General features: G+C 50.8%; 6 protein-coding genes across 6 annotated transcripts; 3 read left to right on the forward strand and 3 right to left on the reverse strand.

Annotated features, from left to right (window-relative positions):
- Nucleotides 1-549: 549 nt before the first annotated feature.
- On the forward strand, nt 550-3,450 carry BDZ83DRAFT_730014 (uncharacterized protein; the record flags this gene model as incomplete). Its single annotated transcript, XM_060512832.1, is given in 7 exon segments — nt 550-717; nt 727-746; nt 815-1,565; nt 1,766-2,373; nt 2,454-3,084; nt 3,247-3,349; nt 3,362-3,450. Coding segments are annotated over 7 exon segments (2,370 nt in total).
- A 606-nt stretch (nt 3,451-4,056) lies between these two features.
- BDZ83DRAFT_697520 (fungal-specific transcription factor domain-containing protein) lies at nt 4,057-6,707 on the forward strand (the record flags this gene model as incomplete). The annotated part of the gene is made up of 2 exons (XM_060511386.1): nt 4,057-5,971; nt 6,131-6,707. Exons 1-2 carry the CDS (start codon nt 4,128-4,130, stop codon nt 6,705-6,707), a joined length of 2,421 nt encoding a protein of 806 aa, XP_060365937.1. The 5' UTR covers nt 4,057-4,127.
- Nucleotides 6,708-7,429: 722 nt separating this feature from the next.
- Nucleotides 7,430-8,401, reverse strand: BDZ83DRAFT_669401 (glyoxalase bleomycin resistance protein dioxygenase). The gene has a single exon (XM_060511113.1). It carries the CDS (start codon nt 8,052-8,054, stop codon nt 7,452-7,454), a length of 603 nt encoding a protein of 200 aa, XP_060365938.1. The 5' UTR covers nt 8,055-8,401; the 3' UTR covers nt 7,430-7,451.
- Nucleotides 8,402-8,456: 55 nt separating this feature from the next.
- Nucleotides 8,457-9,375, forward strand: BDZ83DRAFT_730017 (uncharacterized protein). The gene is made up of 3 exons (XM_060512833.1): nt 8,457-8,782; nt 8,910-9,121; nt 9,183-9,375. The coding sequence occupies exons 1-3, from the start codon at nt 8,593-8,595 to the stop codon at nt 9,219-9,221; spliced, it is 441 nt and encodes a 146-aa protein (XP_060365939.1). The 5' UTR covers nt 8,457-8,592; the 3' UTR covers nt 9,222-9,375.
- Nucleotides 9,376-10,860: 1,485 nt separating this feature from the next.
- BDZ83DRAFT_751328 (short chain dehydrogenase/reductase) lies at nt 10,861-11,862 on the reverse strand (the record flags this gene model as incomplete). The annotated part of the gene is made up of 1 exon (XM_060514037.1): nt 10,861-11,862. The coding sequence occupies one exon, from the start codon at nt 11,860-11,862 to the stop codon at nt 10,861-10,863; it is 1,002 nt and encodes a 333-aa protein (XP_060365940.1).
- A 3,041-nt stretch (nt 11,863-14,903) lies between these two features.
- BDZ83DRAFT_650911 (uncharacterized protein) lies at nt 14,904-17,214 on the reverse strand (the record flags this gene model as incomplete). The annotated part of the gene is made up of 3 exons (XM_060510408.1): nt 14,904-16,693; nt 16,952-16,981; nt 17,115-17,214. The coding sequence occupies 3 exons, from the start codon at nt 17,212-17,214 to the stop codon at nt 14,904-14,906; spliced, it is 1,920 nt and encodes a 639-aa protein (XP_060365941.1).
- Nucleotides 17,215-17,301: the final 87 nt, after the last annotated feature.

A 17,301-nucleotide genomic window follows, 5' to 3' on the forward strand; every position in this document is an offset into this window, starting at 1 on the left:
TGCCGAATCAATGATGTGTGAGAAATACTTGAGGAGTTTGACAATGTCAGAAATGAAAGGGCATGGTTGGGCTCCCCGGAACACCTAGTCGGGTTCGGCCTCGGGCTCTACGGGGTGGAATAAGGCCTAGGAGTAGCCGAGGTAATTCAACTTCATATTGACTTCATGCGAGAGAGACAAAATGGAAGGGCCAGGATTGCGACTTCATAGGCTCCCGGAGCTAGATGAAATTGTTGAGACTTTGATTCTGAGGAGGAACATATCTTCTCTACGGTCGATGTTCAGGATTTCCCTACCGTTGGACAGTTCTCCATTGCTACTATTCGCTCGGCGCGAAGGATTGCCGAACCTGGCCATCTGAAATCTCAACCAAACTTCTTGAAATTTATTTGGGATCCTCCGTACTCATTATATTCAACCGCAATACTTCTGATGCTTCCTGGTAACTGTGCAAGGGCACTTGGAGAGCTCATTTAGAGTTTTCGAGTATCAATCTCCGCTCTGAAATCGATTTGACTCCGATAAAGTCCATAAGGCTACACCGATACAATGGCTTCGGAAGCTGGCGACAAGGCGTTCGCCCCACAGGACGATTCCAAGGTCCACAAAAGAGCTTCCCACGCTTGTCTAGTCTGTAGGGCTCGCAAAGTGAGGTGCGATGTCACTGTCCGTGGTCCTCCATGCACCAATTGTCGTCTTGACGGCGACGAATGCGAAGTAATATAGTCTAGGCGAACTAAGCGACAGTAAGTCAAACACCAGGAGAGATTACTACCAAGCAGACCACTGATTATGACACTTCATGTACTTTAAGTTGGCGCGCGAAGGGTTTTGACCCCCGGAAAGGCGACTTTGGTCTCTCCCGACCACGCCGTTCCGGAAAGGTACTATTTCGGAGTCTCAGGGGTGGCCTTGAAAACGAAAGATCAAGACTTGAAGGATCCTTAGAAACATCCGAAAAGTTGCCCTTGCCCGACAACCCTATTTTGATGCATCCAACATTAGGCAGCCCAGAGCCTTTGAACTCATTATTTGGAGTCCCGAGGCAGCCAAGCTCGACACAAGGCAACGATAAAGGCATTCCTCCAGCTTCTGCAATAGATCAGGCGAAAGTCAATGCAATGCCGGCGAAACATCTTGATGCCTGCGGTGGCTGTCGGTCAGAAGATGCAGGGATCGTGAACATGACATCGTCCACGACTCCACAAGCCAGCTACGATGAGAGGCAGGGCATGATGAGCGAGATCGATGGGTCTCCGGGCAATGAATTTTGCTCGCTGTGGTACAACAGCTATGCCTACTATCAATTCCTTGTCTTGACCAACCTCTCTTCTATGCCGCCACAAGATTACAGGTTTCTTGAACAGCAAGGGTGTCTTCACATCCCAGTCCCGACAATCCTTGACGATTTTGTACGCGATTATTTCTTGTACGTTCACCCAATATTGCCAATAATCGACGAGCGGGCATTCTGGGACATTTACTCTCAGCGTTCCAAGTCGCAGCCATGCGGTGATAAGGTCTCGCTGCTTCTCTTCCAGAGTATGCTTTTCTCTTGCTGCAATGTAAGTTGGTCCCCGCTTCACGAATTGTTTGCAAAGCATTATCACAAAACCGTCTACTGATTCGGCTGTCTCGAAAGTTTCTGCCTCAGACGACACTCACCCAACTCGGCCTAGGGACGACCCGGAGAGCGCGTGCGATGTTCTACCGGCGGGCAAAACTTCTTTTCGACCTGGATACTGAATGCTCGTCAATGGCAAAGTCGCAAGCTGCGCTGCTATTGGCATCGTATTCGTTCTCTACATCTGAGGCCTCTCGCATGCCCAACATCCCCTGGCTCTCCATCGCTATACATCACGCCAGAGACGCCGAAGCACACAAGTACCATGAATTCGATGTCAACTCGGAGGAGCACGCGGTCCGAAAGCGGCTGTGGTGGGGCTGTATTATTCGAGACAGGATTCTCGCCTTGGGGATGCGTCGAGCCATGCTGCTAACGCCTAAACAGTCCACCATCGTCGGCAACGTCCCTCTCTCCCAATTTGATCTTGCAAATGAGGCTACTCAGAGTCTGGTGTACGATTTCGAAACAAAGGTTCTTTTGGGAGATATCCTCGGGCTACTAGTGGAGTTGTGCATCATTTTAACCGACATACTGGATCTGGCGTTCCCCATTGAAGACTGTTTGAAGCTCAGCCGGACCAACGTAGAGACTAGAAGGCGGATACAGAATTGCCAGAATGCCTTGGTTGGTTGGCGTCGGGAAGCGACTATCCGGCTTCTAAACAAGAGCCAGACTTCACAGATCTGTAGGAGTGAACAAGAGGGGTCGCTAGTGCTCTTTGCCAACCTTCTCTGGATGTACTACTAGTAAGAAATCAGCCCTTGTTTGACAAAAATCGATCAAGGTTTGTTGAGACATTCACTCACTAACATGCTACCTTGGATAGCGCATCGCAAGTGACGTTGGGTTACTACGAGATCCTCCGGACAGCCGCTATCACTATGGCTGCCAGCCCGTCTGATACCTCAGAGAACACGTGGAAGCATCTTGAACTCCAGACTGCTGCAACAGGAACAGTGGGATGCTTGGAAGCGCTAGTTGCCTCTCAACTCATCAAGAGACTTCCCGTTACGGCCATCTCATGCACGGCGCTACTTTTACTCCTACATTTCTTGGACGTGGAGATGTCGTCTGCGGCAGCGGAGAATGAAAACCCACAGCGTCTTAAACTCATGAAGTACCGGCTGAAGATCCTCAAGAGCGCCATGGAGGTATACCGGTTGCAGTATGAAGGGGTTGAATGGGTGAGCGACGCGATCAACCAGGTGGTTAAGCAAGCGAAGGTCGGCGTCATGACGGACGCCGAGCCGTCGATGCTGCAGCGGAGCAGACCGGGATCAATTGGTGTGAGTGGCTCAATTGAGGCTTTGAACTTCCAACCCAGATGGTATCTTCGAATTGCATTCACAATAGATGTAGCGTTTAGCAAGGGCCGACTGCCAGATGACGCGAATTTTCTCCGTAGCTTTAGCGGCTTTGGCATGTCCGAAACGACGCCGGCACAGGGTGTCCAGGGAGTAAGATATGATCATCAAAATGGAAAAGTTTGGGAGCACATAGTTACGGAGACTTTGATAGGCGCCGCAGCAGTTTCGTCCGAAGGTTTGCATTGCATGGGAGAAGAAGGTGGAAGTGAATATGGAGTAGAGGAGGCAGACTCTGGATTTGCGGTGAATTAGGAAGATGAGGAGGCAAGCCAAAGGAACATGGAGACAGCGGACAGTTCTGATACAACTACTACAGAATGTGGAACGGTATTGGGTAAGCAGAAACTCACTCAAGGTAACGTGGTAGGTGCGGGAGCGCTTGGGGAGACGGGCTTGACGGCCGATGAGTTGGACATTTTCTTCTTATGGGTAGGCGAAGGACCAGACAGTAGTTAGATATGAGCAAAGACCATGATTGTTTGTGGCCAAGTCTTAGGGCTGTTTTGAAACGTCACCCTCGGACTACTCGCGTAGGTTCAGAGATTGAAAGTTGACAAGTTTGGCTCGGGCCCGAACTGCCTTGTGGAGCCAAGTGGGCTCATGTGTATGACAAAAGTAGGCATAGCATCCGAGGACCTGAACGAGTCATCCTACTTCAGGGCCTTTCGTGTAAGTGTTGTTTCGGAATAATTTCATTGTCGCCATTTTACCTGCTTTAAATGCTTTAAGTACATGTAAGGTACTCCCAGTGATGGCCATGAAAACATACAACGATTTGGGTCTGCTGATGCTTGTATTCTACTCCATCGATCCACACTAGAAAATTTTGACGAGGGCCTCCCTCGAGGTTGTATCGAACGGAATCACACAATATGCTGAGAATACTTGGTTCGAGCTACTGATAAGCTGTACCAACGAGCATGTATCTTTCCGTTCCCGTCAATCACCCCGCGTTTAAGTTGCAGGATGCGGCATTGGCGCCGTGTGGGGATTCTGCCGGCCTGCCGGTGCTCCACTTTGAACCGGTTACCAACATCCTCTTCATGTTGTTCTTCGCTCCTCAACCACCCTTCCACATACCCCGGCGATCTTCGCGTGATTCATACTATTTATCTTCGCTTCATGTTTGGACCATGGCTTGCAAAGCATGCCGCGCAAAGAAAATCAAGTGCGACCGCGTCCGACCCGTCTGCCAAAATTGCAGACAACGAGCCAGTCACTGTTCGTATGCCGGCGAGCGACGGGTACGTCGCTGGACGGAGGCCGACGCCGACAACAGACGTCTTTCTACCTCTCGGAATGACCAAGGCCCGAGTGTGATTGACCTGGGCCAGCGTTCATTGCCGAGACAACCCGACGCCGACGCCGCTGCGTGCCATGTTGAACAAGGGCCGTGCCTCCGGTCTACTACCGGTTCAACACACCGCATGCCGGAGGGAACGGCGCAGAATGACGCCGCATCAGATTGTCTGGACTGGAGCATCGCCATCGCCGCTCCTGCCGCTCCATCTGACTGGCAAACCATGGATTCCAACTCTATGGCTAGCCTCTTTGCTCAGATGGCCCACGACAGCGAGGTCATCCTCCAAACTCCAGCCGACTCCACCTCTACCCAAGGTGAAAGTCTACTTGATAAAATCCTCGACGGGGATGAGGACTTTGAGAACCTCAAAGACGCCAGCCCCGCCTTGTGGGGCCGAACCACCGAAGGCGACGAATACACCGGCCCCTCCTCCGGCATCTCCACCGTTTCCGACCTCGGTCTGAACTGGATTCGAGAAAAAGTGCCCGACTCGGATATCCTTTGTGAGACAATTCAGGACATACGAAACGCCATCCTCACCCATATTCGGCAGCCGAAGTGCATCGCGCAAGACTTGCCACTCGCGCCGTCAACACCTCATCGAATTCTAGACATTTCTCGGCCGCAGCTGCTTGAGTATGTCGATGCCTATTTCGCGCAAGTTCAAGTCGTCTTCCCCATCCTAGACCGGGACACCTTTCACGCTCAGCTGGCTGAGATAGGAGATGGTTCTGACGTTGTTGAAAAGCCGTCTTGGTTGGCACTGCTAAACGTCGTGGTGGCTTCGGGGCTTCGAGCCTCACTCTCCGATGAGACCTCCGAGGCTTTTCGAACATCTGTTTCTGAGGCGTGGGGATACTTCCGGTCAGCCCTAACCTACGAGTCCCAGATCGTTCACGGCGCTACCGACCTACTAGCTGTGCAAGCAGTGGCTATGATGGCCGTCTTTGCACAAGGGCTGTCCAGTCCCCAGAGGCTCGAATATACTCTCTCCTCGGTCGCTTCACGGTTAGCCCAGAGCATTGGGCTCAACTGCGCCCCGTCTCCCGAATGGAGTCTCTCTGATGTTGAGAAGAAGGAGCGTAATCGTGTCTTCTGGGCAGTCTATTGTCTGGACAAATCAATTGCCTTACGCTGTGGACGACCTGCGGTCATTTGCGACGAAGAAATCAGCTGTCCTTTCCCGCGAGGAATCGACTTGGCCCATCCGGGCTCAGCAACCAACGCCACAGAGACAGGCGAAGGAGAGTTGAATGTCGATTTTTTCCGATACTTCACAAAGCTTGCGCGTATCGGTGGTGACATATCCCGGTCCTTATATTCTGCGAGCGCTCTCTTCATGCCAGTGTCTCGGCTAGTGCCAGCATCAAATCACTTACTGCAGGACTTGGAGAGGTGGCTGAAATCTATTCCTATCAAGGTCCGGCCTGGTAAGCCACTTGGTAAAACCCTCGGGACACAGGGGGTATCACGGGTACAAGCCATTGTTCTACATTTATCCTACTACTACGCGTTGTGCTCCATTTTTCGACGCGGATCACCCATGTTCAATGAAGGAAAAAGGGATGTAGAACACCTTATAGATAGAAAGTCTCATATATCGCACATAGAGGCTGCAAGGTCCATTGTCTTGCTCACGAAGCACCTAGATATCGAGAGCTTCACTCCGGCATGGTATGTCTCACACTCTTCTATGTCGTTACCGGAACCTGGTTGTTGGACGATCCATAAACCCCCACACAGCTTCGATTGCTTTCGCAGTTCTGACGGATAACTCGCTTCGCTACTCTCTTACAGATTATTCACGAGTTCTAACCTCTTACATGTTGGAAGGCTCGTCTTCTACTATCCATTCACAGCCTTGACTACAATCTTCGTCCATGTGATGTCCAACCCACATCATAGCCGTAACCAGAGAGACATAGCCCTCATGGAAACAGTCGTTGGATTCTTTGGTCGCCTCGAGTATGTCACATCCGGCGAAGCTGCCTTTACAAAGACAACAGAATTCGTTCGACAGGCCCGGAGAGTTGTCGACAGTTACAAGAACAAGGGCAATAGCCGAAATATCCAGAGCACAACGAGCTATGAGGATCTCATGACATCTATGGAGATGTCCCTGCAGGGTGATGTCTCTACGCAGGGTAGGCCAGCAGAGGTGACGGGTGTCTACGCACGCAATTCAACCACTGCTACCCAAGACGTCAATGCATCCAATATCACGGGCACCAGCTTGCTTCCCCAGGCCGGATCTTCGCAAATGGAGGCCGTTAGCGAAGAGGACCATCCTGTGTCTGGCGTCCCGAACGTTCGAGAGATTGAAATCTCGCACAATGGCCATACGATTTACTCCGACCTCGCTGGTTTTACGGTTCCCAACATGGAAGACTCAATCCAAGTCCAGTGGTAGTATACTTCTTGGAATCACCATCATTTCCATCACCCAGGCTTTTGTTCTGTTCGAGCAATTCGTGAATATTCTTTGATGTATTATAGATGAAGGCATGAGGCTTTTATTTCTATAGGATGATGTGAGGAAAATTATTTAACTGGGCATGGGAATCCAGCCAACATAGCTTTGAAAGGTGTTTTGGGAGCTCTGTTAAGCATGACTGAAGTGAGACGTCGCTGATTAACTTCCCTAATTCACAGGTCAAAAATTCCATAGGAATAAAGTAGTTAATCGTGACTTTGGTGAGTTTTTTTGATGGCTGCTAGCAATAATAATACCTCAAGTGACGCCTCTTCCTAGCATTAATTACCTGGTTCATTGTACGCACCATCACAAAACGCTCTTGGGAACTATAGTCAACACAAACCATAGTTATCTCAATCGAACCACCACGAAAATGTTTTTCTCGTAGATTGAGCGAATGAAAACTTTACCGAATGAACCCGATATGCGATACTTCAACTCACTCGGGCTCGGAACCCGGGGCCGAACCCGGGGCCGAACCCGGATTAGGGGTATGCAATACCATGGAGTTCTGAACCCGACAGTCCAATAAGCTCACCGCCAAGGCCGAAGCCGAGCCTGGGATAGTGTACAAAGGGTCTTGCAGGAACCCCAAAGCTAGACTCCTGTGCTTGTGACAATTCTGACTACTGCTCTACCACAAGTACGAACAGTTTCACCGGCTAAGTCAAGGTAATACTACATGCTCGAAAAGTCCGGCAATCCGCGCGGGCCAATCTCGCGCCGCTTCTTCAACACTTTCTCGTCCCCCCCAGCGCGCAGGGCCCCAATCATCTTCTCGGCATCAAAGTCTACACCAATCGGGTTCTCGGTAAAGGCGTCGCTCATCATGAATGCAGTGGCCTCCTCGACCGTATCAAAGTTATCGACCTGCGTTTCCAGCATGTTGCCATCCGGGTCCTTGTAGTAGATGCTAGTCGTAGGGCCGTGGTTGACACACCAGACGGGCTCGATGCCCCGGGTCTTACGGTGGCGGTAGGCAAGCAGCAGAGCCTCCAGAGTATCGAAAGAGAAGGCGATGTGCTCAAGGCCGCAGCTCGCCGGGTTCTTGGTCGCCGTTCCTGGAACCCCGATCAAAGCGATACGGTGGTGCTCGTCGTCGTAGGTGATGAATGATATCATCTCATTGCCGTAGGTGACGCTGCCCCCGAGGAACGTGGTGTAAAAGTCACCCATGCGGGGGAGGTTACCGGTTCGTAGTACGACGTGGGCAAGGCCCGATGGGCTTTTGACCTTGCTAACTGGAGCATCGTAGTCCTGGGCCTTGGAAATTTGTGACATGCTTTCTTTTCAGTCTTTACCAATCCTCTTCCAAGTTCGACGTTAGAGTACTTTGTATGGTTGATGAAAATCGTGGTTTTGGGTGCGCAGTTAATGTGGTTGAAACTTATTTTGAACAAGTGAAAATTCTAGGGAGAAAGTTGACGACCCCTCGTTTCTAAAGCACTCGATGAGAATGTTAGCAATAGCACCAAACGATCAACTACCTTAGTTGACGCTAACGTCTCAATCCTTTGATAGTCTCCTTCAAAACTCTCACCCGAGCCCGATCCCGAAGAGACGAAAAGGCGAGGAAAAGCGAATGGAGAAGCGCGTCTTCGCGTTTTGCTAGAACGCGACGAATTATCGAGCCGGAGGTGCGTCATCTGACGCTGACAGTATTTCTCTCTTATCCCCAGCTCACCACGCTATATCCACGAATAAGCATCTGCTTACTTTGAAACTTGCTACTTTACAACTCCTCTCTGCGAGAGTTACTTGGTGACATTGTCATACTACCCTTTCATGACATTACTTTTCGAACAAATCCTGACAAACCATGAGCTACGTCACGAACGCCACCAACTGGTTGTCTGATTCCATTACTTCCCAGTCCAAAAGCCTCATCGCTGCTTTCTACGAGCTCGCGGATTCCAAACATGAGGACGCAGGAGATCGACTGGCCACCGAGGTATTCTCGAATGAAGCAACCTTCATCAGTCCTAGCGGGACTTTCAATGGGGCTGCAGGTGAGATGAAGCTTCCCCGCGGTGATCTAGATCCTTTGAAGGCCGTCTTATTCTATGCTTATTAAAGGCTCATGCGTGCTATTCTCAACAGAGATATCAAAATGCAGAGAAGGTGCATGGTCTGTAGTGACGTTAAGAAAGCACTGTATCTCGAAAGGGTTTGCGGCAACACAGAGCACAGTTACGAGCAGTAAGACTGAACTGGTCTTGCTTGGGTCGGTCCACATGGAGTTTGTGAATGGGAAGAGCCTCGACTCGCCGTTTGCCGTTCACATTATCATTGGCTCCTCAACCCAGGCCCTAGCCTCGCCTCGTATCAACTATATGGAGGTCTTTTCTGTAAGTCACCAATCCTCTCATTGATGTGGCAGTAGTCTCAGATTAATCCGTTTTGCTGTAGGACAAATCGCAACTAGCGGTGATTCTGGGTACAAAATAGATATTACTGAGGTTATTAGGAAGAAAAGAGGCGGGATGTCACCAGTTTCGATACCTTTGTATTATATAATGGCCAGAAGCTAACATTCCTGTATTCACAACTGGGCGGAGCTTATCCTGGTCAGAATGACTGGGATCTGGATGCAAAAGGGAACAAGCCCTCGAAATCACCTGGCCAATCGCACGTTGCCGCCATGTCCAAACAGTCAATCCACGTTTAGTATTTATCTCACAACTCCCATCAGCTTGAATTGTGCCAGGCATCAACATCGACAAGAATACCACAAGTCGGTTGCGAATATGTCGACCGAATCCTTGATATCGCAGGGACGAGAGTCCGATTCGACATACGATCGGGATGCTGTCATCGTAAGCATCAAGCGATAGTATGAACTTCTTGCCAAGATGGTCTCGATTAGACTTGATCACATTGCCTACCCCCGGAAGGAGGCTGGAGCGACGACAACATCCCCCTTAAGAAGTTGCGACGTCTCGGCTTCAACGACGTGACGATTGACCTAGTACGGCGACTTCCGTACATTACTAGTTACAGACCCGTGATTCCGTCTACCCTGACCATCAACTATTTATAAAATGCTGTTCCTGGGTCCAACGAACAGTATCAACTCGAAGATGCTAATTTCGCCGGACTATGGCCGTTGCCAGAGGGAAGGATTCCACCAGGCATACTGCAACTGTCGAAACCGTTGGGAGGGGACACCCCAGGAACCTGGTGGTTACTTGATACAATATAGGTGGGTCAAAGACAAGCTTTTCGCCGGGCTTGAGAGTCACATTATCTAAATTTTTGGCGTTGCAGGCGAGCTCACTGCTCACGACGCATACATCTCAAGACCGGAGGGGGAGATCCCAGAAGACGAACAATGGCGCACAGCGAGACCCGTACCCGCCGTCACGTATTTCGACAGGCTATGCGAAGACATGATCTCGCTTGAGTTGCTCCCCGTACCTGGTGATTCCAATGGCAGCGAATGGCAGCTGCGGCAACCGAAGTGGATGCGTGCTTATCAGAAATGGACAGATGTGAGTATGCTCTATGTTAGCACGCGCGGGAGTATTTATAGCGAAATACTAAGTTGAGATACAGGAAGCCCAAGAAATCCATCATAGTTGCCGCTGGCCAAATCTACCGAGATTTCAGCGTCAGAAATGCCGCAAGCTCCTAATTGAGATGCAAGATAGGCTCACGGCGGAAGAGACTGAAAAAATCAAGAGGAGAAGCGCTGTTGCTTCCGAGACGTGAAGAGGATTCCTCTGTGGCATGTCACTACGGTTTGGCCGATCTGGGCTAGTTTAATCAAACTTCCATAATGTTTTGGTGGGAAATGCGGGGTGGCAATATGAGTACGGCTTGTGCCCTAGCAATCCATCTTGCATCCAAGAACATGGTTATTCTTGTGTGTCACCGGTCACATCTAGCGGCGATCTGGGACTTGAGATACGTGATTAATATAGCGGGCAGGCTAGGTTGATATGTCGTCAACACTGATAACAAAAGACTATCTGCCAAAACGCTTGTGATTCACGCCATCATTATGATTCCGTGCCATACAGACTGGAGACAGATGGACAAGGGCTCTTCCACAAGTGTCGCCTGCATGAGAAATACATGTCTTGTTTCACTGTTTCCTCAACTCTCCAGCTCTTTGCTCACGCATGATAGCCATCATGACTTGATCTTTAGCCCACCTCGGTAAGAAGATAGAGCTGGCTTGCTGCAGAGCGTGGCCCCAATATCCAACAACTATTCCATGCCCACGACCGCTTCGTGCCAGGGCGGCTCGGGCCATAGTCTGAGAATCAGGCGTAAACAGCGACGGAGCCTCCTTCAAGTGCGAAACATCTGTAACTCGGCCGATCCGGACACCTAGCAACTCCACGTTGCTGCTTTCGTCGTCAAGTTTCAGCTCAAGACCCACGGCACGTGTCATAGTCATGAGGAACTGCTTGCTGGCGCTATAAGACGCTAGTAGAGGGAATCCTTCGTCTGCCATGGAGCTAATGTTCATCACCAGTGACGGCGCATTCTGGCGGAGAACTGGTAGAAGCACTCTTGTAAGATGAAGTGGAAAGAGCGCATTGAGGCTGACGTTGCTGGCGATCCTGTCCGCTGAGCAGTCGACGAGAGGTGAGAAGACCGGGTTGGTGGGACCGCCTCCCGCATTGTTGATGACTACAGTAAGATACAAATCACGAAGTTCCGCCTGTATTGATGCAAAATCCGGAGGAGCCTGTGATGAATCGACGGGTTGAAGTGGCCGCTCAACCCCATTGTAGTTTACACCTGGCACAGCACTCGCGTCTGCCACCAGTATGCGGAAAGACCTTGCGGGGTATCTTTTTCGGAAGTCAGACGCAACGACAGTAAGTTTAGCATGATTCCGTCCGTGAAGTACGACATTGAACCCTTGTGTCGCCAATTCAGATGCAAAAGCGCGACCAATGCCGTCCGAAGCACCCGTCACAAGGGCCCAGGGCGCATCGCCGTTCGGAGAGACGTGCGCATAAAGGCTGAGCCTCGAAGGATGGGTGTAGATAGCAATCCAGTTCACTGCTTTGAGGCCGGCAAGACCGAGCGTCAAGAGACCAACGATATATATGATAGTTTGAATGTACGCCATTGAGTGTGCGGGGGAGTTCGTGAGGTGTAAGATGTGACGTGATAGTGTCAACATGCGCGGACAAGAGTTTTGTGGGGTACGAGTCTGCGTCGCTTACCCCACGTGAATTGGACAAAAGTAAAGGAGACAACATTACATGCCATAGACCGGGGAAATTCATTCGCCGCGTACCGCGCGACATACGCCACTTTCTCCGATCCTTCAGCGCATCTGGAATGATCACGCACTTTCAGAGCGAGGTAGCAGGGATGATGCCCTTGCAGGGGCTAGCAGAGATAGCTACGGTGAAGAATGAGTTGTGCCTGCGAGATCCTGGCACTCCGTGTAAGCTCGGCTTTAGTACGGTGTGCAGTAAGATCCTGACTATGCCATCCGGGTACGTATGCATCGTAGAAAGACCCGGTGATACGTCCCATGGTAATATCCTGCGTGCAGAATACATGTAGTTCTCTGCAGTGCTTCGAGACTAGAGCAAGGTATTAATTTTGCACCCACTCTTGGCGGATCCCTGTACATTTTTGCAGCTCTCAAGGTGAAGATGTGGACTCATTATGGGGCCTCGTTAGAATGGAATGCATTGAGCTCCTCCGTCTTTGATAACTTCCATGGCAGAAGAGAGGGGGAGGGGCTGCAAGCCTGGTTCTTGGGCGATCACCTACAGCAAGTACTAGATGAACGAGATTAGCCAAATTGCCGTCCCCGGGCATATCGCATACGCTTGGCCATTGAATGTGGCCTTGGTTTTCGTTAAATAATCAGCCTCTCTGTTGGCAATATCACTTTCTGAGCTTAGTTGTGTAATCAGCTTTCCACATTTGTTGGCTGTAACGATGAAAATGCAAATGATCCGAGTATGGATTTTGATGGCATTGCCATTAGCCATGTCACAGATCACATCGACTGGCCTAACTCTTCTTTTGAACGGGATCCCGTACTTCATCAACCCCCACATCGCTGCAACTCTCTCACTCCAATCTGGTGTCCCCAAAGATGTCGAAGATGTTCTGGATTTCGTTCCGGTCGCGGTCCTGCCGGCTGCGAGCCGGGCAGATGATGTGTCCCAAATTTTCACCGCTTGGAAGGAGACTGACGACGTATTTCAATCCGGATTCACGCGGCTTCTCCTCAATCAGACGAATAACTTGGACACATCGATAGCTCAAGACATTCAAACTATCAATGAGATACCTTCGGCAGTGGTCAGCTTTACAACGAGGTCCAACGTGCCGAAGGGGCCTTACTTTCTGCGCAAAGGCACCGGAGACCTACATCAAGCGTACCGTCTTTACGACGACACTGCCGGTGCCTTCACCGAAGCCTTGCTAGACAAAAATGATGGCACTTTTCAAGTCTTGTCAGCAAAGATTCCCGGTTCAGCTACGTTCACCATTGGCGTGCCTTCACGATTATACTACAAGGCTTCAGATACCAAGCCACTGGCTGGTGTCCGCATTGCTGTTAAGGACATCTTCTCGCTGGCCGGAGTCAAACAGTCAAATGGAAACCGCGCATGGTATCATTTATACCCAGCCAACAATATCACGGGAACAGCGATCTCGAGGCTCATCGAAGCCGGCGCCATCGTGGTGGGTGCGCAGAAGTTGTCCCAGTTTGCAACGAGCGAGGTTGCTACTGTCGACTGGGTTGACTATCATAGTCCTTTCAACCCTAGGGGAGATGGTTATCAAGACCCATCCTCTTCGAGCTCAGGCGCAGGTGCTTCTGTTGCTTCTTATGGTTGGCTTGACGCTGCCGTCGGAACTGATACGGGTGGCAGCATCCGTAGCCCTGCAGGCGTCAATGGCGTCTTTGGCAATAGAGCATCGCATGGTGCTGTGAGCGCTGATCACATCATGCCGCTTTCTGAGCCTCTGGATACTGTTGGCTTCCTTGCCCGAGACCCAAAGCTGTGGGATAAACTTCAAGCTGTCACATACGGCTCCAACTACACTTCTCTGGCGGAATTGAAGCCGAAGTATCCGACCAAGATCATGACGGTGTCGTACCCCAACTCCAGCACTGAGGCAGGTTTGCTTCTAAACAACTTCGCGACCGCATTGGCTAAGTTTGTGGGTGGCAACGTGAGCACTTTGAACGTGGCTCAGCGCTGGGACACACGCGAAACCAATCCTAATGCCAAACTCAACTTCACCGAGACTTTCAACATCACTTACCCGGTTCTGACTGGGAAGGGCCAAGACGATGCGGTGGTTCAGCCATTCTTTGCAGATTATGCCAAACAATTCGACGGTCGTCAACCTTTCGTAAACCCATCCCCACTGGCACGATGGGCTTGGGCTGCCAACTACTCCTGGGATGAGGCCATGCAGAACAAGACAATGTTCATGAACTGGTTCAACGATCAGATCCTACCTCCGATCAATGACACCCTGCAATGCTCGTCCGGGCTCATTCTATATGCCGGCAAGACTGGGACGCAGTCTCCGAGAAACCGATACGACATAGCGCCCCCAGCGCCATTCACTGGCTTCTCAGCGGCCCGAATGTCTGTGTTTTCCGGATGCCCTGACTTGATCTACCCAGTAGGTGAGGTCTCCAGTTTCAGCACCATGACCGGTCATAGTGAGAAGCTGCCGGTGGCGGTGGGCATACTTGCGGCGAGGGGCTGTGATGGACTTTTGAGTAGGCTAGCGATCGATCTGGTGAGCGAAGGTATATTGAACGTGCCGGAGATTGGTGGCAGTCTTAGTGGTGGCCCAATTCTTACGTAGATGGATCGAACATATGCTGCCTTATTTCCAACTGCGATCCAGATATGCTTCAGCAAGATAATGGCTTGGTACATTGAAGACGAGAAGACGAGAAAGCGGGTCACATGGGTGGTTTTCAGAGTGTAACTTGTTGCAATGGTTTTGAAGTGAAATCTCATTACTTCGGCAGGATTCGACGGGTCTTACGCTGCTATCGGGACTATCTCAAATTATCGCCACCGGCCACTCTTTCATAGACATTCCTTCCACAGATAAACTTTATTCACAAACCCTGAAATCTTCCTACATTCAGGTTCAGGCACCTATATTCTACTCCATATTCATCCATCGTCCCATCCACCGTTGGCTCAGCTGCTTGGCTTCGTCGACTAAACCAATCTCAAGCAATAGTTGAACGGCACCACGAACGGCAGAGTAAAGCGAGGAGCTGATCCACGCATGTGTAGGAGCCGTATGCTCACCGAGTACAATAACATTCGACTCAGTCTGGTGGTATGCCGGGATATACAACGCATGCTGAGCCACATCTGGGCGCGTCCAAGCAGTGGCGATGAAGGGCTCGTCCAGCCAGCACAAACGCTCATAGACGCCCGTGTATAGCTCTCGAACTTGCTCGCCATGTAAAGAAGCAATAGCGTCAAGGACCATACCGACGTGTTGTTCTTCGCTGAGACTGGCAAAACGGCTGCTCCAATCGCCTCCACGATAGTGCAGTATAAGACCTGGACGCCCCGACTCGTTGTGCCCGTAGACTGGGTAGTAGAGAGCGCCAACAGCTGCGTCGGGAGGCGTCGAGTAACCACCGAATATTGGACGGTCACCTTTTTCCCAGAAACGTTCGCTAAAGAGCAGTCCGACTTTGCAGGCGTCCTTGAAGCGGAGGCCGCGCTCAGCCATTGCCCGCGACAGCGTGGGTGAGAAAGATGGAAGGCGCATCATTCGTGTCATGGTGAAAGGGACAGCGAGCATCGTGAAATCGTAAGTTTTGCTCTGTTGAGGTCCTGGCTTTGTCTGGGTTCTGTCGGAATCAACGTCGACCCAAGAGACCTTTGTGCCCGTGACCACGTTCTGATCATCTTTGATAGCCTCAATCGCCCGGACCTGACGGTTCAGGACGAGGCGGTCTTGGACGTGTGGTTGGAAAGCATCAGAAAAGCGGCTAAAGCCACCATCTACACATCGCCACTCTGTCTCGCCCAAGGTACCCTTGCTGCCATCCTGTGCCAAGTTTGAGTTGTGATGCATCTCGTCCCAGAAGACGTCGTAATCAGTAGCACCGTGGATGGCGTCCGCTACCTCGGCGCTCGCGTTCCAAACATTGCGCATCATACTCTGCTGACTAACATCGTCGAGCCCTCTCTTCATAGTGCGCCCGTGCACTCTCCATACGTCTCTTTGTATCTCTCTGAGTGTTTCTTCGTTAAGCAGAATCTCGCTCATCTTTGCTTTGACGTCCTTGTATTCCTGTGTATTCAATGGTGCTGGTCTGCCAAGGCTCGAATTTGCAGCAATGTCGGCACGAGTAGGAATGCTGCCGTCGGGATGTCTGCCAGTGCCTAACGCCAGCAACTCATTGGGCGAGTGCTGGATCCAGGGGATAAAGCTGATGTTCAGGTCGGTAGGACTATCTTGATTCATCTCGTTGAGCCAATCTGCTAGCTGAAACGTCATGGCATGATCAGAGTACTCGAGGGTCGCATTGTCACTCTTGTACTTGATCTTGTAGGGAAGGCGCATAGGGCCCATTTCTGCCCATTCTTGGGTGTCTCCGACGTAAATAGTCCGCAAGCGTCCACCGATCTGGTGACTAGCCTCGAGTATCTCCCAGTTGTGCACACCAACACTATCGAGCATGAGGGCCGTGGCTAGGCCCGTGATACCTGCTCCAATGATGGCGATGGTGGTGTTCTTGGCTTGCTCGGCATCTTGAAGGCCAGAAGTGGCATTGACGGCGGCTACTTCCTCAAACCAAGCGCCCAGAGCGTCGAAGTCTTTTAGCAGTGGCCGTTGGGAGTCGGAGGTTGCAAGGCTTGAGCCGGCATACAGGGCAGCTAGCACGACTGATCTTGTGCGAAGGATCATCTTGGGGAATGGCTGAGCTGATGGATAGAGAATTGTGATGTTTGCGTATAGACAATATCTGTCACTCTGGGGAGCCTAGCAACTCGAGAGGGCGATAATGGTGAATCTTGAGATTCGGAATCGGACCTCAATTGTTTATATTCCTATGACTATGACATGGGACTGAATCCATCTACAAAGTTTGCATCACGCATATTGACACGTAAGGTACTCAGGACTGGTGACAATGATTGGGAAATCTTGCTTGTATAGCTGTAAGCCGAGTTCTAAGTTACCTCCGAGTCCTAGTCGGAAATTCACTGTGACTGAGTGATTAAAATTGTTGCATGCGGTAGTTAATTGTCGAGTCCCAGGAGGCGATAGTTGAAGACGAACCTTGATGTCACGATCTTGCCTACTTTCGGGACCCTAGAAATTAGAGTACTGATGAATACTTACAGACTAGGTACCTGCGTTGGCCCACTCGGGCGTTCCAACGGCTGGGGCTTCGTTGCATTGCATATTCTACGTAAGGGAATTGCTCGGATTCGGGTTGCATTGTAGAAACACCGCGCCGCCTCGGACAGTCGGGCCACTTCGGAGATACCACATGGCGTGTATTTAGATGACCTTGGCACCCCGGGAA

This window comes from Colletotrichum acutatum (genome assembly GCF_030867785.1).
Source record: "Colletotrichum acutatum strain CBS 112980 chromosome Unknown BDZ83scaffold_37, whole genome shotgun sequence".
Taxonomy (NCBI): Eukaryota; Fungi; Ascomycota; class Sordariomycetes; order Glomerellales; family Glomerellaceae; genus Colletotrichum; species Colletotrichum acutatum.

Bases quoted from the DNA above. Each gene is read 5' to 3' on its own strand.
- BDZ83DRAFT_669401 (XM_060511113.1), bottom strand. From the start codon at position 8,054: ATGTCACAAATTTCCAAGGCCCAGGACTACGATGCTCCAGTTAGCAAG.
- BDZ83DRAFT_730017 (XM_060512833.1), top strand. From the start codon at position 8,593: ATGAGCTACGTCACGAACGCCACCAACTGGTTGTCTGATTCCATTACT. The intron at 8,783-8,909 runs GTGAGATGAAGC...CATGGTCTGTAG, and splicing joins GACTTTCAATGGGGCTGCAG to TGACGTTAAGAAAGCACTGT. The intron at 9,122-9,182 runs GTAAGTCACCAA...GTTTTGCTGTAG, and splicing joins ACTATATGGAGGTCTTTTCT to GACAAATCGCAACTAGCGGT.